This window comes from Leuciscus leuciscus (genome assembly GCF_965113295.1).
Source record: "Leuciscus leuciscus genome assembly, chromosome: 16".
NCBI lineage: Eukaryota > Metazoa > Chordata > Actinopteri > Cypriniformes > Leuciscidae > Leuciscus > Leuciscus leuciscus.
In genome coordinates, this window is record NC_138740.1 from 21122600 (window position 1) to 21145401 (window position 22802).

At 38.2% G+C, this 22802-nt stretch overlaps 1 protein-coding gene across 4 annotated transcripts in view; it reads left to right on the forward strand.

Annotated features, from left to right (window-relative positions):
- The window catches only part of gria1b (glutamate receptor, ionotropic, AMPA 1b), a 57176-nt gene that overhangs the window by 21166 nt on the left and 13208 nt on the right, over window positions 1-22802 (forward strand). For all 4 annotated transcript variants that reach the window (XM_082140521.1, XM_082140522.1, XM_082140523.1 and 1 more), the window contains exons 4-11: window positions 3122-3306; window positions 5181-5234; window positions 6712-6870; window positions 7181-7348; window positions 8626-8730; window positions 9087-9197; window positions 11872-12078; window positions 13122-13588. In XM_082140521.1, the coding sequence (XP_081996647.1) occupies window positions 3122-3306; window positions 5181-5234; window positions 6712-6870; window positions 7181-7348; window positions 8626-8730; window positions 9087-9197; window positions 11872-12078; window positions 13122-13588 (1456 nt within the window). The remainder of the gene's footprint in view (window positions 1-3121; window positions 3307-5180; window positions 5235-6711; window positions 6871-7180; window positions 7349-8625; window positions 8731-9086; window positions 9198-11871; window positions 12079-13121; window positions 13589-22802) is intronic.

Below are 22802 nucleotides of genomic sequence, written 5' to 3' on the forward strand. Positions count from 1 at the left end.
TCGTGAGGATCTTTCACCTGGCGAGATATTCCGCACTGTAACCCTCATTCGCTCACCAACAGGCACAACCGAAGTAGCCGCCTGCTGGACTGAACCAGCAGACGAACTAGACCGGGTGTAGACTGAAGGGACACCCTCAGCAAGTTTCTGCTGAAGGATTCTTAGTCTTGAGCGGAGCGCCGCCAGAGTCATGTTCCCACAATGAGAACATGACTCGTTCACAAATGCTGCCTCTGCGTGCGCTAAGCCCAAGCACGAGACACAGTATTTGTGACCATCACCCTGCGACAGAAGTCTACCGCATCCAGAAACGCACGGCCGAGATGACATCTTTGTCACGTAGACAAAGACGCAAGGCGCCCGAAAAAGCTCTTTTAGGAAAGAGAGAAAACCTCTCTTTTACATGCCGAAGCACACAGGGACCCACCGCGGCCACACACGGGGAAACTGCAAGCCCGTGTGGGCACTCAATACCAGCCGTGAAAACGGCTTTTGATTTACTCAAAACAAGCACGGCTGGCAACAGGAAGCGGCGATCGCTGATGAGAGCTGTAACACCGGCAGAGAGAGGACTCTTTCCTTGAAGAGGACTCGTTGTGAAAAACTCTTTTTGAAAGCTCTCAGGTGAAGGAAACAGCAGCAAACTTCAATGTTGAATCCTGTTCGGCTCTGAGGCGATAAGCATTGCGCAATGTTTACTTCCGCCTTTTATACCCGCGCTGGTAGGCGGGCCGCGGAATGCAAATATTGCATGCCAATTCAGTTTCTCTTCATTGGCTCGTTGTTAACTCTCTCGAAGGCAATTGGCTCCCTAGCGTGATCCCAATTCGTCAGGGGAACTCCCCCGACGAGGCGTCGGAGTTCCCTGCTGACGAAAGGGAATCCTCATTAAATGGATTCAATTCTTGAAAAAAAAACCTTATGACTTAAAGGGATAGTTCACTTTGAAATTAAATTTTGGTATGTTTTAGCTTACCTCAAGGGCATCCAAGATGTAGGTGTCTTTTTTTCCGCAGTAGTTTCAATTTTGCTATTTTTAGGTCAAACCGTTCTTGTCTGTCAGTCATATAATGCAGGTCGATGGTCACTGTCTCAAAGAGCATGCACAGAGTCCAAATTAAAACAATTCCCCATCGTCCAAATTAAACAATTCCCCATCGTAAGTACACATTGATGGCCCAAGACACGAAACGAGCGGTTTGTGTGAGAAAACTAACAGTATTGATATCGTTTTTACCTCTTGAACACAGCTGCGTCCGAGTGATCTGAGAGCGCGGGCGGGTATAGATATATACACTAGATGTCGCATTGGCTACGGTTTCGCAGTTCGTTTTCTCACACAAACCGCTCGTTTCGTGTCTTGGGCCATCAATGTGTACTTACGATGGGGAATTGTTTAATTTGGACGATGGGGAATTGTTTTAATTTGGACTCTGTGCATGCTCTTTGAGACAGTGACCATCGACCTGCATTATATGACTGACAGACAAGAACGGTTTGACCTAAAAATAGCAAAATTGAAACTACTGCGGAAAAAAAGACACCTACATCTTGGATGCCCTTGAGGTAAGCTAAAACATACCAAAATTTAATTTCAAAGTGAACTATCCCTTTAAGCAGTTTGGAATAATCTTTAATTACCGTTCCTTAGGATTTATGTTTTATGTTTTGTTAAAACTATTTATTTATTAAAATGATGTTTTTCAAGTAATCATTAATTAAGTATTATTTACTTTTTACGTAATGTTATGTCATAAAAGTTTAAATTTAAACTTTTGTTGAAAGTGGTATAAATGTTTAACAAAACCATATAAAACCATGAATGCAAAAACATTTCTGAAAGCTTGCTACATTTTGTATATAAAACTAATTTACTTTACTTTATCTGGGAAACTATTATTTGTCATTGACCTAGGTAACAGTCTAATAAATGGAGGAATTTGCTTAATTCTGTTCAATTAATTGTTAAAATCAATAGATCTGAGGAGGCTAGGAAAGCACTCACCTTAAGAATACAAATGCTACTGAGGAACGATCATCTTTCATTAAACTACCTATCAATGTGTCTGATACACAGGAAAAAAAGCTGTCAGATTCAAACAGTTCCTTTTTGAGGAGCATTCAGTCGTTTTCTTTTATTAGTTTCTCTCAAAATGCAAGATGCCATCACGTGACATGCAGACAAGCAGGTACTTGATAAACAGCCTGAAATAAAAAGTCAAATGATCTGAAATGGTGCGTTTATTCATACATTGCATCTCTGCATGGCGAGAGACATACAGTACAATATGTTGTTCAGTTCTAATGAAATTCACAGCAAGCCATCCAAAAGCTGACTCTCAGCAGAGTAATGTCCATTAATATCAAATGGTTTAATTTCCTCTAAGAAAAGCATAGATATCCAATTTATACAATTGGTGGTAGTGGCTTTGATCTACCGGATTACAAAAGGCAGTTCCTCAACGTGAGGTTCTGTTTTCCTTGAAAAGATAAGCACCAGAGGAAAAACATCCAAGGATATAAGAGGATGTGATGCTGAGAATCAGGCGTAAGCAAGCTAGAAGTAATGGTAGAGCACTGTTTAGTGAAAAAAAGGAAGGTTACATATCTAAATACTTTATTTAACTATGATCACTCAAGGTTTTTCTAAATGTGTCCAGACTAAACAACTTCAAACACGTCTTTACTGGTCCTCCTCCTCACAAAAACACCCAGAATTTTCTCTAAGCTGAAGAAGGAACATTTAAAGTTCAGTGTTTAGCTGTCCAAATTCTAAGTAGGAGTTTCTTAGTTATATGAAAGCAGATGTTCATCAGAGCTGGAGCAGAACAGCGGAGACCCCCTGCTGAATGTAGAGACAGAGCTTCTCCTCAGGAGTATGTGACTCACCGGAGCATGTGGGTTTTGAATGTTACAGAATGTTACAGTACGGTACCTCACTAAAGTGATATTCATAGAGCTGCATCACTGTCTTAAAATACTGATATTTTGAAAAGGTACAGATGCTTCAACATATTGTGCTGCAACAAATGTGGCATCAATGCAAGCAGATGCCTGTTAGAAATATTCAATTATAGACATATGAGTCTTTTTATTGGGATTTTTGTTTTTGTTTTTGAAGGTCTGACAGTGCTGCAGAAGATTTTGGACACTGCTTCCGAGAAGACCTGGCAGGTGACATCCATAAACTTTGACACCCTGACAGAGGCGGCATTCTTGAAAACCATCCAAGATCTGGAAAATAAGAAGGAGTACAAGATCATTCTGGACTGTGAGCTGGAGAGACTCAATTCCATTTTAAACTTGGTAAATGCTTCATACATTTCTTAGGGTTGAACAAAGATTAGGAAAGCGTTTCATTTTTGTATCTAGTGCATTATACAATGAACCAATAACCAGGTGTTTGACCCTGACAGTTTTTAATTTTCTGCATTGATTTTGAGGGAACAAGGTAAATAATTTCAATAAAACAATTAGCTATAACGCTATTACTTTTTACTGATAGCCTATGTATGTATGTGTATATATATATATATATATATATATATATATATATGAAATATATATGATGAAATATATTCAAAATCTTTATCTATGTTTAAAATGTCATCTTAACATGTTTATAAGGCCACCAAGAGTATGTGATTTTTGCATAGGACTGGTTTCAGTTGTTCTTACATTTTTTTCGTAAATTTAGAATAAATTTTAGAACGAAAGTTAATAATGAATCATGATTTGTTTTTGAAAACATTTGTATGCAGATTTAAATCACAAATTTGTGCATACACATGCTTAGTAAATGAGGCCCATTGAAGAAAAAAAACTTATATAAATTGAATTAAATAAATAATATTATTATTGATTTATTTATATAATCATATCTAATTATAATTTTATTATGTTTATAAAATTACAGTGCCTGTCAAAAGTTTGGAAACATTGCAATAAAAAAAAAAGAAGATTCTAATGCTTTGAATTATTTAAAAAAAATGTAATTTATTTCTTGTGACGGCAAAGCTGCATTTTCTGCATTATTACTACAGTCTTCAGTGTCACATGATCTTTCAGAAAAAAGCAGCAAATCTGTTTTCAACATTGATAATAATAATAATAATAATAAATGTTTCTTGAGCAGCAAATCAGCATATTAGATTTTGTTTTTTTTATTAAAATAATTAAAATAAAAACAAATTTGTCTAGTAATCACAATCGACAGGCAAATGTCACAAGTGAATGTGATGGAAATTCATTGTTCGAAAAAGGTGGAAACTTCTGTGGAATTTCATCTGACCTTAACATTTAGAAAAGCAGGACACTGAATTATTTTTTAACGTTAAAAAAACAGACTTATCACACATATCAAGATGCTTCCTATTACAACACTGTACTGCTTTACATTTATTCCTCTGTCAAGCATTTATTTTATTTGCTCTATCCCCATTTCATTTCTTAGGAGGACATTTCTGTTTTTATCTTTCATAATGCAGTGTATTCTCTGGACTTTATTGGCTAAATAAGTTACTCGGGGACATCTCAGTTCATTTTTAGACAGTTTGAAATGGTATGTTGAGTTAATTATAGAACATTACATGTCGTCTTAAAAAAGCAGGTGATATTTCTGTACACTTTAAAGTTACGTCATGCCTTTCCAAGAGAGGCGAGAAAATGATTTGAGAAACAATGAATTCCTCCTTCAGGCACACCAAGGCAATTACTCTTCTCACTAGTAATCACCATCCAGACTGTCAAGATCTCAAAGAAACCACTGCCAATCCAAATGATCAGAAATCAGTATCCGATACAATTAACCCTGGCGGTGTGCTTCCAGAGGCCCGCTGCTGTTCACAGGTGTTCCTGTGGTCTTCATGCCCATGTAGTCATTAAGTCCTATAATTGGACTTCCCATGGTGACAGATGCCAAATCTTTCTTTCCTCCCTTCCTTCTCGTGTAGTTCCGACTGCCCCTTCTGATCACAGATATTCCACACTCAGTGAGCTTTGGAGGGTGTACAATTAAGTCTCGAATGATGGGACTATTCCCGAACCTATTCATTTCTATTTAGAGAGCCAGGCTAAAAATGATACTTTAACTGGCGCTGAATGAAAGAGGCCTGCCATTAGCTGATGGTGAGGGAGAGGTGCTCTTTTACGCTCTCATGCATGTTGCATTTGTCTTTCAGATTGCAGCGCAAAAAAAGAACATGAAGAACTATCACTACATTCTAGCAAACCTGGTAAGTGAAGCATCCTGTCTCTTACTGCATAAATGAACTATGAGCCTTGAGGCTACTTAAGATGTGTTGTCGGTTAACCACTTGCACATTGACTGGAATCGCAAGGGAACGCTCAGACATTTTTTTTTATTTTATTATTCCTAGCTTCAGTTTTTATATTTCTATTTCTATTTCAGTTTCTGTTTTAATATAATTAATACTCTGCATTAAGCAGTTCAGCGGAGTAGCAAAATAATAGTTTAATTGGCTGACTGAAGAAACTGTAATACAGCACTCATGAACTGTGACTTCACAGGAAGCATTGTAAATTTATAATTGGGTTCTGTGAGAGGAAGAAAAGAAAATACTCCAAACTGCAACACTCTTTTGCCAAGTGCATAATTCAGCAATGATAAAAAAAAAGATATCATCCCATAACCAGTTATGATGAAAGCAGCAAGGATGCAACACTTTCCATGATAGAGTCCCCTGGGGTTCATCGCTGCATGGGACACCCAAATGAGCAAAGATACACACAAACACAGATACAATTAGCTGTTATTACACAGATATGATATTTACCCAGCATGCTATGTATGTCTATGCATGTCAGTCACTGAATCATTAAGCCCAGGACACACCAAGCCGACGGACGGCCGTCGGGCAGTTTTTGTGCGTCGGCCGACTAAGTTTTCTCAGTGTGTTCTGCACCGTCGGCAGAAATTGGTCTTCGTCTGCTTTTTTTTCGGCCGATTCGACATGTTGAATCGGTGTCGGGCCATCGGTGAAGGAGGGAACTCTGATTGGCTGTTCAGCTTAGTGAACAAGTCAGTGCACGAGAATAATAACAAAACAGCGAGCAAAGAAGTCAAAACAGTACAGATAGAAGGCTGTTCTAATGTTACGTCATCTTACCTGAGTGTTCCTTGGCAAATAGGTTCCTTGCAGCGTCGGTTTCCCTTTTTGAATGACGAATATAGACGAATATCTGCAGAAATAGACAGTTGTCTCATTTACACGCAGGCGCAGAACGCGCATTCTAGCTGACAGTCGGCAGTAGTTATCTCGGTGTGTTCAAGTGCGGCTTTTCCCCCCGACGAAGGCGACGCGAGGCGACAACACAGTCGGCTTTCATCAGCGCTAGTTCTTTGGCGTCAGTTTGGTGTGTCCCAGGCTTTAGCACTTTAACACTGACTCTCTTGTATCCATGTAATATTATACTGATAACCATACAGCCCTTGGGTATTTTTATAAGATTTAGTCTAAGAGGATGTAATTATGTCTAAAAAGTGTTCTGACTTTAATTATGGGTTCATTTTGTGTTTTGTAGGTCTATTTGACAATTTTTCTGTAAAATTTTTACTTATTGCTGCAATAGATTCTAACTCTAGCTTATTCTTTTTTCATTAGAGTACACAAAGTCCTGAAACTTTCTATGTTACACAATGGTATGTGAATAAATGTGAATAAATGGAGATTTTGATGTGTTTGTCTTCAGGGATTTCTGGATCTTAATCTCACAGAATTCAGGAAGGGAGGTGCCAATGTGACAGGCTTCCAGCTCATGAACTACACTAATCCTACTGTCAGCAGGACAATACAGGACTGGCTGGTGTTTGACAGTAAAGACTTGAAAAGTCCCAAAAGGAGGCTCAAGGTAAAGCAAGGTCTTAAAAATATGAGTCATAAAAATATAATTGTAAATGTTCTCATGATGGACTTAAAAAGCTATGTATCCTGCTGAAAAGACCTTGAATTCCCACTTTGATCCAGCATAGGTAATGCATTTTAGAGGTAAAGATGATTGATCAAGGGAATGTTGCTACTTAAACTAAACAAACATACCAACATATGCAGGTCTTTTCAGCAGGGCATGATACTCACTGTGAAATCCAAATGTTGTGAATAAATTCCTTTCTTGTTTCCCTAAATTTTCATTTTGAACCTGTGTCTGTGGAACGTCTCAGTACACTGGAGCACTCACGTATGATGGGGTGACTGTCATGGCCACTGCTTTCCAGAACCTGAGAAAGCAGCGCATTGATATATCTCGCAGAGGGAATGCAGGAGAGTGTCTGGCTAACCCTCCTGCACCCTGGGGCCAGGGCATCGACATTCAGAGAGCTTTACAACAGGTAACCAGCCCCTTTTTTACACCAAAAGAATGCTAGTTCTCATGCCAGACCTGGTACTTGTTCGGGGGACCTGTAAACCTCAGAACTGGTCTTGTATTTCTACAGACTTAAGGATCGAATGATGAAATAACACACTACGCTTCTATATAACCTGCCCACAAACAAAGCATCAGGGTCATCTTAACATCCAAATTAATTTGATTCAACGTGTTTATGCAATCACAAGCTGCTTTTGTTTCATCGGTTATCTGATGAAATTCTCGGCAATCATTCAAAGATATGTTGTTTGTGAATACAATCATTTTAGTAAGGCTAATAGATAAAATCGAGTATTATCGATATTGAAACATGGCGTCTGCGCGCTGTGCTCGGAAACATCAGCCAGTCTCTTGTTTTCCTCAGCTCATAACTTACATTTTATGGTTATATCCTTATCTGTAAATGTTAGAAAGTCCCGCGAGTATTTCCATTTAGCATATTCTGTCAACAAGCGAGTCTTGTTAAACTTCAATGAACGAGCGCCGGTGCGCACATACGCGTCAAACAGACGGAGCGCAGTAGAATATATATATATATATAATGGATTAAAATTCATTTTTAATAATAAAAAAATTATTTTAAAGTATAATAATGTTTTGATTTTTTCATCTGATCAATCAATCAAATAAAAAAATAAGCGACAGATTAATCGATTATCAAAATAATCATTAGTTACAGCCCAACATTTTAGACAAACTCCTTGTCAGCATTTCTTTTCTTATTGGGATTCTGGTTCAAGACCAAAAGTTTTTAGGGGCTTGAGCAGAGCCTATTTGATCACCCAGATCTGGCCATTCAGCATTTAAAATGCACAGAAAAAAATGGGAAATGGGAAAAATATAGTTGAGTTTTTTTTTTTTTTTGCTCCAAGTTTGCTGTGCTTGTGATTATTTTAGTTGGTGCATGTTACGTTCCCAAATGCATGTTATAAGCATCCCAAACTCAGAGCACATGCAAAGATGAGTTTGAGTGGAACAGCATTTACTGTGTATAAATGAACACGGTGCTGCGCTTCAATCTGAAACACGTAGTGCATATATTTATTTAATTAAATCACAGCCTTTGCGATTTGCCAATCGCCTTAAGCCATATGGCGATTTAAATTTTATTTTGATTAATAATGCAGCCAAAACATAACTGTTATTTGGCTTCTTGTAAAAAAATGTAAATCTGATCAAGTTCTGTGTGTGCTAAAATGAAATTATGAACAAAACGATTATGTGTGATTCTCTCTGTAGGTGCAGTTTGAAGGACTTACAGGACATGTTCAGTTTAATGACAAAGGACATCGGACCAATTTCACTGTCAGTGTGATGGAATTTGGCCCAAATGGACCTATGAAAGTAAATCAAATCTTTTTTTCTTGGCTTGCACACAAATGGGGTTCACACTAACCAATGCATCCCAATAACCGAACATTCTTACATCTCACTCAAAATTTGTAAATGCATCAGTGCTTGATATTCTCCTGACAGAAATTTGATTTGTGATGATTAACCTGAGGTTGTGCCTGAAACTTTAGCACTGACTGTGGTGAAAGCGAATGAAGTGTTAGTCACAGGAAGGCTTAAAGAGCCGTGTATGCATTTCATGTGATTACAGCTCCTCTTAAGCCGTCAATATGAATATTTAACATTCTAAAAATAGTGTCTCTGAAATTCCTGTGCACTGCTGTGATATTCCTCCCTTCTGCCTGCAGGTGGGCTACTGGAACCAACATGAGAAATATGTGAACACAGCTACTTACACCAACGTACTCAATGAGTCATTCGGGCTGCAAAACCGGACCTACGTAGTCACCACCATCCTGGTGAGTTTTTCAATACAACTACAATTGTTATGAAAAAATAGTAGAGTTACAGTTAGTTATGCTTTTTATCCATTTTTCTTTTAAAGCGTAATTCAAAAGATAGGGCCATATGGCTCTTCAGACTTCTTACTTTTTCTGTTCTGATCTGGAAATGTGTCACATGAGTGTGGATTACAAGTCATCAGTGTCATCAAGATGAAATGGTGTGCATGTTTTCCAATTTGTGTTTGTAAGCACATAATGATCCTGAGGTGAGTATCATTAAGCTGAAGTGTGCACATTTTTTTCACCAGTTCTCACTAAACAGGATTATGAACATGATTGTTTTGGTTATCCAAACGGATAGTTTCAACCCACATTCTTTCCAGTGGTTGCCTATATTGCTTTGCAAGGCTATGAATTTTTACCAGTTCATTTAAACTACAAATGGCTTATAGCTGTCTGTGCATTTTATATGGCTTGTTTCCTCAAAGTAAAAATAAAAAAGGGTAATTGAGTGAGTTTAAAATAAAAGTAAAGGATATTTAAGTCAAAGTTTTGCAATATATAGTTAGAGATAAAGAGTCTTAGTGTTGTTGTTTTCTTTTTTTTATCTAAAGTATATAGTTTATATTCATTTTTATTTCAGTTTGAGTTATTTCTGTAAATCAAGTTAAACTAAATAAAATTGAGAAATGCTGCCTTGGAATCTAGCTGTAATAAAAAAAGTTTAAGATTTTGAAATATTTGATTTCAAGCATTTTTATGGTTTTAGTTTCAGTTAACTATAATAACCATGGCTATTACTTTTTTTTAACTAAGATTGAAATGGATTTCAGTTATATTTAAAATAGGTTCTGGGCTGCTCTCCTTCAGGTCCATTCGCTCCCATTTTACTCTGTAGCCACAAACTTGCTAGAGCATACAACAAAGACATAAAAAGCCTTAACAACACTACTGTCGCAGTGTACATTGTGATATGTTTGTGCTCCTAGTAGGTTATTATTTGTTTCATACTAAGAAATGATGCAAATTCTACAAAGATTGTCACCACATGATCCCTCTCTCAGAAGAGTTTGTTCTTTGCCTCTGGGGTGAATCACCATCCTTTCAGGAAGGTGAGAGGTAGTGTGAATCTTTTGAACCATGCTGAGTTTACTGTTCTGCTCATTACGGGCACAGTTTGAGGTTTGACTCGAGAGTTTTGAGTGGCTATTGATCTTATTTCATTGGAACTCCAAAATGAAATACCCTCTTCCCTTAAGGAGTCTTCTTTGACTGTGGTTAGGCAGCTGGAGTATTGATTTGTATTGTTTTTTATAGTAGTGTGTTTCCTCTTACACACATTTCATAGATGTACTTGTAAGTATATATTAGGGTTGTGACGAGATCTCATGCCACAAGATCTCACGATATTAAAATGTGAAAAGCTGTCTCGCGATATCGACATGACGGATCGTGAGGTTGAAATTAGCATAGAATATGACACTGCAAAGTTTTGCCTCCGCTGTCGTTTAGCTTTTTTTAATGAAGTAAAAAACATTTAATTTCAGTTGGATAACAGTCGTCTTAATTGTAATCTATTATAAACATCTCCTTTGCTCATCCAGTACAAGCTGCAGAGTCACACACAGTTCAGCGGGAATCACAGTTCACTAATCACGTGACGAGAGCAAGGCGAGATGACTGACAAGAAAGACCATGATGGAGGATTCATTGTGCAACAGAGCCTAAGTGTCTGATAAATGTCTTTTCTTGTAGAATGCGCACTCAGCACCACCGCTCCCTATACACAGAGTACGTGTGATCACGTATTTGAAAGCGAAAGTAAAATGCAAGCTCCCTGATGCACGCAAATTAGGCTACATACAATAGCCTGTCTTCCAATATCAGACCTATCTTAGGCTGTGTAGTTGTAGTTGTGCCATTAGCTCTTAGCACTTTGAATATTGAGAGAGTGCTTTTATTATGGTTTTACTTATTGTTTGCACTTAAGACTAAGAAAAAACTTTTTTATTTTGATTTATTTATACTGTTTTTATTTCTTTGTTCAATTTGTGGAAAGGAGGTCACACACAGCCTCAATCAGAAGTTCTGGAAGCTCATAATTCATGTATAAGGTCTGAAGAGAAGCCAGTCAGTTGAGTTTGTGGCAAAACCTTTTACAGTGCTTGGATATGGTTGTCTTTCAATGCATATGATAATTCATACTCAGAATGTAGAACTGAAATGACATTCATTACAAGATGATTAATTAAAACATTTCAAATAGCACCTGCAGACTATTTTTCCAGTCATGAATTTTGTCATTGAGGATTTCTTAAAAATTCTGTGCACAAATCTCATCTCGTCTCGTTCTTGTGAACCCAATCTCGTGTCTCGTCTCGTCTCGTCTCATGAGCTGAGTATCTCGTCACACCCCTAGTATATATACTGTACTGTACATGTACCTAAATGGTTTTTGGATGTTTTGTTCAGTTGATGTTGTTCTGTGCATTCTATATGATTGAGCTGAAATGCAACTCTTCAATAATTTATAAGCCAAGAAATATGCAGAAAAATGCAGAAAACATTTGATGTAGTTGATGCAAGATTTCCTTTCAAGCCTCTTAACCAAACAACTAGACTGATCTGGCCCATGCTACCACACGAAAAGGGAAATAACCTGCACCTGAAACATGTTCTTCGTCCTTAGGAATCTCCATATGTGATGCTGAAGAAGAATCATGAGCAGCTGGTGGGGAATGACAGATATGAGGGATATTGCGTGGAGCTGGCTGCAGAGATCGCCAAGCACGTTGGCTATTCCTACAGGCTAGAACTCGTGGGAGACGGAAAGTATGGAGCCAGAGACGCAGAGACATTGATGTGGAATGGGATGGTTGGAGAATTAGTGTATGGCGTAAGTAGCTATTATCTCTGATTGTTGTCATTTCTGTGTTGTAAGGATTTTTATTTATTTAATTATTTTAACCTTTCGTGTTTGTCTGTATTTTATTTTATTTTATTTTTTTATCATTTTATTTTATTTTTATTTTACAGACATGACATATTAAATTTGTGTCTCTAGCATACATTAAGATTCACTTTGGCTTAAAGCTGCATTTTTATCCATTCCTTGGAGGTAAGATTTGTTACAGTGACAGGAATCTTTTCCGAAATAAGTAGCAAAGCTGGCAAAGAGTGCCGCAGAAAAGAGAACAGCACACGGTGTGTCCGAACCTCAATGCCTCAGGTTGAACAAAAGTTTTTTGTCTCATCACTTATGAAGTAGTTTTTCTCTACTGTCCGAGCATGTTAGTGCAATGTCTGACTTTCTGGCAATTTCGCAACATAACAAAGAGTCTTATAACTGCTAACGAAGGCAAATAGATATAATTTATAATAGCAAAACTTAGATGCATGTGAGGTTCGCTTTTGTAGGCACTCCGTTTCTTATTCAGTGGATTTTTACCCTAAGGCTGCAGCATTATTGGCTTTGGAATGCTAAGCAGTGTCAGATGTAGTCTGTCTTTATTGGGCTAAATGCGAACACTCCAGCTCAGTGTTGTCAAGCGGTGTTCGTTAGATTTCTCTTCTGCTTGAAGAAAATATGGCATTATTATGAAGCGTAATGTATGAGGGATTCTCTTGAGGATGCAGCATTGAGTAGAACTGACTCTGTGGTGATTCATAACACTTGAAGTTATTTATATGTTCAGCTGCTTCTAAAATGGTAGAAAATCTTTTTGTTGGTTTGCGCTTGATTTGTAATTCTAGTGTTTTCTGAAAACCTACAGAGGAACAGCCTTGTTGTATGCAAACTGGATCACAAAGCTTCATGAAACACATTCTGAATGTTTGATTTCATCACTTTCTGAGAAGCTGTTGAAAACATGAATGTTATGCTTGAATGTCAATAGGCACTCTATCCATCCTTAAAGATGTAATCATATTGTCTTGTAGAAAGCAGACGTAGCTGTTGCCCCCCTTACCATCACTTTGGTCAGAGAGGAGGTCATCGATTTCTCCAAGCCCTTCATGAGCTTAGGTATATCCATCATGATCAAGAAGCCCACAAAGTCCAAGCCAGGTGTCTTCTCCTTCCTGGACCCACTAGCGTACGAGATCTGGATGTGTATTGTGTTTGCCTACATTGGCGTGAGTGTGGTGCTATTCTTGGTGAGTCGCTTCAGTCCGTATGAGTGGCACGCAGATGACGAAGAGGATGGAATGGAGCAGCAAAACCAGAACCAGAACCAAGCACCGTCACCAGAGGCCAACCAGTCACCAAATCAGCACGGTCAAAATCAGAATCAGCGAGAGGAGAAGCAGGAGAAGCAACCTGAACACAACAATGAGTTTGGGATCTTCAACAGCCTGTGGTTTTCCCTGGGAGCCTTTATGCAGCAAGGATGTGATATCTCTCCAAGGTAGGTGGCGATGAAAAAAAAGAGCCATTTTGATCAGCATTGTCATAATTTTTTCATCTTCCACTGCTACTTTTTCATTTGGCTCATACTCCACAAACAACATCTGTGTGAGAGAAAATGGGTTGTAAAATAAAGATGATCTCTTTAATCGCCTGCTGCATTACACCGTCCCTGAACTACATCTGAAATGCACATCATGATGAAAAGATTCTCAGGTTATATTAAGATAGAAGATTTAATAATTTTAAAGATTTTAAAGGTAAAGATTAGATATTGACTGATTTTTATGACCAATACAGATACAGATTTGATGTTGTCTGATCACATATATGCAGAACTATTTTTTTTATTTCAGCTTTTTGACATATAACTATTATTATGATATATACTAACTACATGATCAATGTACTACAACAATAACATTTACTACTAATGGCCATTTGTTTATAATATAAATATGTATTTTATAATATAATATTACTATATAACTATGTTGATGTTATATATGCCATTTATATTTATCCAATATTGTTTTGTGATTTAAATATTTGCAAATATATTTTTTATATTTTTGGCTGTCTAATTGTTCATTTACACATTTAAAACATTATTTAAGAAGTTTTTAGTAATTATCCAAACAATACAGAGCCACTAAATGGTGGCATTAATTGGTGCACTCAATATTAAAGAACCAAAGCCTGATTAATTAAGGCCTTGAAAACATATAGCTCATGCATCTAAAAAGATGAAACAAATAAAAAAGTGTATTTCTGTCTCTACCTCTCAAATTTCACTCATGGTCTTTGTTTTGAAGTAGTATTAAACCTTTCTCTGTTTATGTCACATGTTTCTGTGGAATCATCCGATGTAGGAATCATCCTGAGGCTCAAAATTCCCTGACCTTTTTACTCCTGGCACCTTATTTGATTCTGCGCTGTCTCTTTGACTGAACTGACGCTTGTTCTCACCATTTTTTTTTAGCATTAGTCATGAGGAAAGTATAACCGTAACCAATGGTTAGGCTAGTGCTGACACCCCTGATAGGGTCTTCTAGCCTCATTATGTGCTGATTGGCCTTGAGCCTCTGGGTGTGCTGGCTCCTCTGCTAGTGTTTGACATTTTGGTTGGACATGTATATCCTTGGCTTGAGGGAAGGAAGCAACACACTCAAATTAGATTACACTGCCAGAGAGCGTTTCATGACAGATGTGATTGTCTGAGTCAGAGCACTCAGCTTGACAGTGTTTCTCCATGCTAGCTGAGGACTTCCATGGAAAAATTATTCACCTCCCCTTTGAGCTAAAGGAGGAATGCTGAAGTTCTGGGTAGAAATGAGGCCGTTATGAAATAATTCGGAATTCTGTGATCTGCTCTCAATGCGTGAGGGAGTTTAGTTGGATTTTATGGCTAGAGAGTCTTAGATTTAATTAACATGGAACTGAATCATCATGCTCTTTTTACCTAAGAGCTTTAGACAGTGATAAGGAAACATGTCCAATCTTTCATGGCCTCCAGAAGTATATTTTATGCATTCTTAATTTTTTTTAATGATAACTAATCTGATAACAGTTACTACACACAGTGATAACACTTTTTTACATCATAGTGGCTAAATCATTAGGCTATAAAAAATCCAATAATAATAATAATTATTATTGTTGTTGTTGTTAGAACAACTTTATAAATATGACAATTTAATAATAAAAATTCTTAATGCTAATGTAGCTTATGGTTAACCTGATAGCTGAAGAGCCACAATGCATTCGCAAAGTGTAGCATTTAATATCATGATATTATATTGTAATTAATGGCAATGTCCTTGTTTTGTTCTATTATAGCGCCACCAAGTGGTGCAGTTCCGCTTTTTTATGTGTTCTCAGAGTGAGCCCATACATGTGTGTGTCAAATTTGGTGCAAATATCTCATTTTGTTTTAGAGTTACAGACATTTATATGAATGACCCATGGGTGACTTTGATTGGATTTTTTTGCCACTTACTATCAAAACTTTGACATTTGGGTGTTAGCATTTTTCAAACGACCTATGTTTCCAAACTTCCTACGGTGGTTTCGGCAAATGTTTTTTAAGCGCTAAATCACAACGCTACACAAACAGTAAGGCGAAACCTAGCATGTTTGGTATCGTTGGACTTGGCAAGGATTCAGGAACCTAAGGAGATGACTCGCGTGAAAATAAGTCAACCACAACCAGTTATAAGCATTTGAAAAATTTATTTTACCACTAGGTAGCGCTGGTTCGAAACTTCTCAGGCTCCTTCAGGACATTGTATTGATGACCCATACCGAGTTTCATAATGATACGTTCATGCGTTCATAAAATACAGCATTTTAGTACAAAATTCAAAATGGCCGATATGGGAAAATTAGATATTAGTCCACTCCGCATGACGCCCTGAATCTAACGAGACCACTTTTATGATTTTTGGACAATTCGTTCAGAAGTTATAAGCAAAAATAGCCATTTTTCGTATATCCGGACCAGTAGGTGGCGCTGCGCCAAAACGCAGCATGTCGTCTCAGGTCATGCTTGTGATGACATGTACCAAGTTTTGTCTGAATACGATAAAGCGTTGCAGAGATACAGCCTTGAGTCTGTTTTCGCAAGCGCTACGTAAAATTAGTTTGCGCTGTATTTGAGAACGGTTTGACGAATCAACTTGAATTCCATAACCTTTTGTTGGCATGGTCTGAAGATGATCTGGTTCAATTTTCGTGAAAATTGGAATAACCGTCTAGGAGGAGTTTGAAAAAGTAGGTTTTTCTGAGAATTCAAAATGGCAGAAAGATTTCCATGACAGATGCAATCAAATCGGCTTGTTTTCGTGTTGGTGGGCAGTTATGTCTGTAATAGTTTTAACTTTTTAATACTCTTGGGCCTGGTTTCACAGACAAGGCTTAGATTTAGGCAGGATTTGGCCTTAGTTTAATTAGGGCTTTTAAGTAGCTTTTATAAACCTGCTTTAGAAAAAAAAAAAAAATTATTGATGTGCATCTTGAGAAAAAAACATGGCACTGACATATTTTAAGATTTGTCAATGCAAGTTACTTTCAGTTAAAACAGCTCAAACATGCATTTTAGTCTGGGACTAGGCTTATGCCTTGTCTGTGAAACCGGTGGTTATGGTTTTACATAAAGGTGCTTGTGTGTTTTTTTTTTTGTAATGTGAGGCTATTTGTCAACCATCTCAGAATCCTTTATAAAAAAGAAAAAAAAAGAAAAGTTATTTGGCATGAGTGTTTTGGTAATGAGGATTGTGTTGGCCAGACAGAAGGCACCAGGCTGCTTACAGTATTTATCTCTGACAGAAAATGTGTTTGTCCTCAACAAATGTCAGAGCTGCCACTCAGAGCTCTGACTGTTCACATTGTTATTCACTCCAGCTCATCTGTGCCATTGCTTCATAAAAATCCCAGTTACCTCATCTAGCCTTTCTGATTCTGATTAGTTTCTGATGAGGTGCTTATGAAGGAATTTCATTAATTCATTATTTCTTATAAAGGTGCCAAAAACAAAGTCTCTTTGACGTCTCTAGAGACCGGTAGCAAATAGAGAAGCTACAGTAAGCACACGGGCAATCAAAGCAATTAACTTGGTTCGAGCTGTGCCGTAATCTGAACTCATGAGAAGATGGCACAGATGATTAGCAAGCGCAAAATGTGAGTAGAGAATTGCTGAAGCCCAGCAGCCTGACACAGCTCTGATGGTTTATAAATTAACTCGACACGGTATGATTGCTGCTCCTCTTTTAGTGGTTCACCCAGAAGTGGGAATTGCAGACTGTTTACTATGCATATAATTCACTATCTCTGTCACGTCCACTAGCATCAACACTGTAGCATTTCATAGCACATTTGAGTGTTGCAGCAGCTAGGCTATGTAAACAGTATGCTTATGTGAACTGTCTTTTTAGATTCTGACTGCTAAAAAACACCTGTTAGTTGAAACTGCCTGTGTTCGTCTGCAGAGAGATGTGTGCTTTATTTGAAGCACACATCTTGAGTGCTGTAACATTAGTTTAGGGTCACCGTGATTTTGACAAATAAGAAATGTTCCTTGATCAATGTATTTTGTTGATCCTGGACCTGGAACAACTTTCATATCCCTACCCATAACTTATCCCTAAACTCAGAGGGAAATGATAGGTGAATAGCACTGATGTAGAAGCACATAACCCTTGCCTAAGCCTAAACTTGACATTTGGGGCCCTATTTTAACGATCTGAAACGCAAGTGTCAAGCGCAAAGCGCAAGTAACTTTGTGGGCGTGTCTTGGGCACTGTTGCTATTTTCCCGGCGGGATAAATGACTCTTGCGCCAGGCGCAAATCTAAAATGGGTTGGTCTGAAGTAGCTTCATTATTCATAGGTGTGGTTTGGGAGTAACGTGAAATAAACCAATCAGAGCGACATCTCACATTCCCTTTAAGAGCAGGCACGCTTGTTCTAAAGCGGATTCCTATTATAACGGCGGATTTGTCAGGCGCGCGCCTGGAGCGGTTCACAGCCGAGGAGACCGACGTTCTCGTCAGGGACATTGAGGATGGAGAAACCCACCCAAATTAACTTCGGTTAAACAGGCGTATGATAATTTGGGTAAATGTGTAAGTTAGATGTATGCTTTTATAATAAATTGTCTATCTATCTATCTATCTATCTATCTATCTATCTATCTATCTATCTATCGTAATAATGTATGATTTGCAAAAATGAAAACTGCTGCTTCTGTGTAGATGAGAGAATCAAAGTGCAAGTGTATTTCCTAACTTACCGACGTGCTTCTGTGGAGGGAAAAGTCCGCTTTGCGCGGGTGCAAAATAGGAATGATACATGCGTCGGTGTACAAAGTCAATTGCGCTGGGTGCAAGATAGGGCCCTAGGAGTCACAAAATACCGGTATTGACGTAATCTGTGATATTTAAAAAAATGAAAAATCGTTATCATGTTAATTGGTATTGGCGATAACCGTAATATTTCAAATGAATCGTAAACATACACTTAAAAAAATGATTAGTTGAAATGAATAAATTTTTTTATCGTAAGTGGTTGCATTCAATTGATTTTATCTACATTTAAACAAATGCATTAAGTTGAACTAAAATTGATTAAGTTCAACTTAATGCATTTGTTTAAATGTAGATAAAATCAATTGAATGCAACCACTTACGATAAAAAAATTGATTCATTTCAACTAATCATTTTTTTTAGTGTATGATAATATTACACGTAAATAATCCAGCGCCAGTATCTGGTTGACATCCCAACGAACAGTAGGTGGCGGTATTGCACCTTATTGCTGGTTGCCACATGTCATAAAACACAAGCAGTCACAGCACGCAGCTGCTACTGCCGCATAAATGCATGTTGTGGGATATGACAGACGAGACACTCTACCCGCACTCTAAGAAAGTTAGCTCACCAGTGTGGAAGTTTTATGGATTCCGTGAGTTTCCGATTAAAACTCGTTAATTACCTCAGTCTGCACCTGCCAATCAACAGTGAGCGCAAAAGGGGGCAAAACCACCAACCTATTCACCCACCTCCGCCTCCGTTATCTTACAGTTTTGGCCCCACACAATAGGAGTAGTAAGTAGAGAATTCACACACACACGCTGCAAACCGTGGACACACACATCCAGAGCAGTGGGGAGCGTTTGTGGGTTAGGTGCCTCGCTTAAGGGCAACTCAGCCATTTCCTGCCGGTATTGAGAATCGAACCCATAACCTTCAGGTTACTAGTCTGACTCTCTTATCATTAGGCCATGACTGCCCCTATCCTTTTGAATCCCTCTGTGCTTTTAGTGCAAATGTGTGCTCATTTGGACAAAAACTTGTGGATTATCCTATGTTTAGTATTTTTTTCCATTTTTGCCCAAAATAAGACGATGTGAGCATTATGGAGCGTTAAACTTTTACATATAATTTATGTTTCATTCATACTCGATTCCGGAGTGAGACTCATGAGTAATAAGTTCCAGGAAATCCATAATATGGAGAAAAATATTTGCGATCACTTTGGCTGAATAAAACGCAGATAGAGACATTTTGACTGATTTAACAGGAAGAGAATTAACACACCATTGCTACAGTATTATGGTTTAACTGTGTTCTTCAAGTCATGTCTGATATTTTCATAAGGATAATGTATTTATAATACAAAGCCAATCGACAGCCTTTATCACTGTATATAATAGTAAAAAAATAAGATAATATCTTTTTAATTTAAATTTGACTGGTAGTATTATTTTTTTATATTTTTGCAAGATTTCTATAGATATCGCAATATATCGTTATCATGAATTCTTTTGGCCACGATAACCATGTAGTGAAAAATCTGATATCGTGACATAAGCCCTACTTGACATGAACTGTAAACTTCTGATTTGTTGATTGGAATGTTGTTCTATGTTCTAGGATCAACAAAGATGCTGATCCAAGAACATGTTGTACTTGGTGAAATCACGTTTACCTTAATTTAACAGTACCTGCACTTGTGTGTACTTAGTGTACTTAACTTACCTAAGAAAGTACTAGGTAATACTAAGTAAAGGTAACTTCATGGGTTAAGGTTAGGTTTAGGGGTAGGTTCAGGGTTAGTACCTAGTTTTGACTGTAATTACTATAATAAGTACATAGCATGTACATCGGCAACAGGACTGAGAAAAAGTGCTACCGGTACTAGATTCATTAATGTGATTAATTTCTTTGGTCTGCATCACTGAAACTTACATTATTTGAATTAAGTGTGTAGTAACTTTACATTTGTTGAAATACCACCAGGAAGTATGATATAAGCTAACTTAGCCGTGCTAACCAGCCAAACATTGACGCCTTGGAAAATTCACACGGTCCCTTTAAGTAATTTTAGCCACAGATGTCAGTTTTTTCAGCAGTAAAACCCAGTGCCCTCATTACTGTAGACAGAATGACCTCTACTGAACTACTACTGTGAATCTTGGTATGAAGAGTACTCACCATGAGGGATGGTGTAGATGTGACTCCTAAGAAAGCTGTCACATAAAGGCCCAATGAATTTTCCAACGAGTTAAATTGGCCTGGAGGCGATGATCTGTCTGTTCACACCTGCTGAAGAATAAACCAAGAGCACTCCAGGATATGAGCACGGAGAAGTGTGTGTGTGTGTGTGTGAGACAGAGAAATAGAGAGAGCAGTTACCCCGAGGAAGCGATACATGTTGTGTGCCTTAGGAACATTATTTGAGATGTGGAGTGTGTCTTTGTGTCTGTGTTTGTGCGGGGTCAGACCATCAGGCTTTCAGCGAGCATGACAGTTCAACCCAGGCGCCGTGGTGCCCCCTTCCTCCCGTGGGCCTCCGACTGTCACTTCAGCTTTGTCCAGATTCCCTTTCCCCCGTACAAAAATACTCTCCGGTTTACAAACACTTCCATACGCAATGACACTAGCAGGTCACATACACATTACGTTTAGGTCACAAGCACATTAGTGTAATTTCACAATACAAACACACATACACAGAAGCCTGGAGGGAGGTCTTGCTCGGGCCTTTCCCACTGTCGAGGTGACCTTGCCATCCCGAGTGTTTGGAAATGTTCTGCAGTGTTTAACTGAACTGTGACACCAGAGTACGAAGAGATGATCAGCATGTCACAACGTTCTCAACAGCGCGCTTCAAAGTTTCTGTAATGGAACGGACATTTTGCAGCATTACAATGTAGAACGACAAGGAGACTATTATTTTTAGTTACAGCTCTATTGTGAGTCGCCGTGTCTCCATGGAGACGTGATTGAGTGTGTTTGAAACAGTGTTTGTCCACGAGAACCTTTTACTTTGCTTTCAGTGTAGGAGTGACCCAAATTCTCCGGATTAGATTGATAATTCATTTTGAGTATTCATTAGGGGATTTGCATGGTATTCTTCTAATGTGCAAGTTGTGTGTGTTCAAATATTTTTGAGCCCCGTAATAGTTTCTTAAAGGTGTTACATGACCTCTGACATATGAAAATGCAGATACAGATATCCTTAGGCTATTCTGCTTTTTTAAGATCAGATACAACAATGATGATTTTATGGCGATAATTTTGTTTGCAAACACAATACTGACTTTGGTTACAAAGGTGGACGTACTTCACAAAACAGCTGCACTCGTCTGTTTGACAGACTGAATGGAAGTCAACTTCATAACACACTCCTCACAGCTGAGCAGAAATGTGAAAATAGGGAGACAGGTCTGGTGAGAGAGATGAGCAGAGTACACCTGAAAGAGAGAAAGAGAGACAGTTTAAGCTGAAGTAGGTAGAGAGTAGCCTGGTTAAAACCAGACCATTCTCAGCAGTAACTGAGTTATGGTCTGGCAAAGCTTCATTAATAACTCATTTCCAAAGGGGCGTCACCAACGGACGTCGCTCAAATGCCTCTGGGCGCAATTGGATAGACCTAAACCAATCAGAGCGATCGTCATCGTGTAAAGCCATATGCTGCGTCCCAATTCGCCTAAGTTACACTACGCCATAAAAGTATGTACTCTTTTTGTGAAGAAAAGGTATTTACTTTTGAATGTGTAGCAAAAAAGTAGGCAAGCTTTGGGACATACTACTTCGTCATCTTTATCGGACGGATCTGTCGCGTGCATCCTGTCACGTAAACTGCCCTGTCAATCATCTTGTCACAGTTAAAATCTCTATTAAATTTAATTTAATTTCCTACCATTTCTGAGAGAAATGTAGTAGCACGTTCATCTGCCAGTGGGTCTTTCATGGAGACTGTCCTCATGTGTTTGCAATTTGAATATAATAATGCATTTAAAAGTTGGTGCGCTTCACCAACGGACGTCGCTCAAATGCCTCTGGGCGCAATTGGATAGACCTAAAACCAATCAGAGCGATCGTCATTGTGTAAAGCCCGCCCCAACGTTTCTGATTAGTGCCGCGATTTCGACGGATTAGAAGTGGGCTTGAATGAGCTCTTTGCCAGACTACTTGCAGAGCAAATCTAAATTTGCCGGAAGTTGTCTGGGTTTTCCCAGGCTAGGTAGAGAGTCGAGACAGACCCAGAATTTTTGAGGGGTGGCATTTGACTTTATTTGTTACCCTTTTTTGTTATACTATATATATATACACACACTTTTTTACTCAGCAGGACACATTAAATTGGTTCAAAACCTCTCAAATATTGTGATCTTTGATATTGTAGGACATAATGAAGTCATTCCTGTTTGA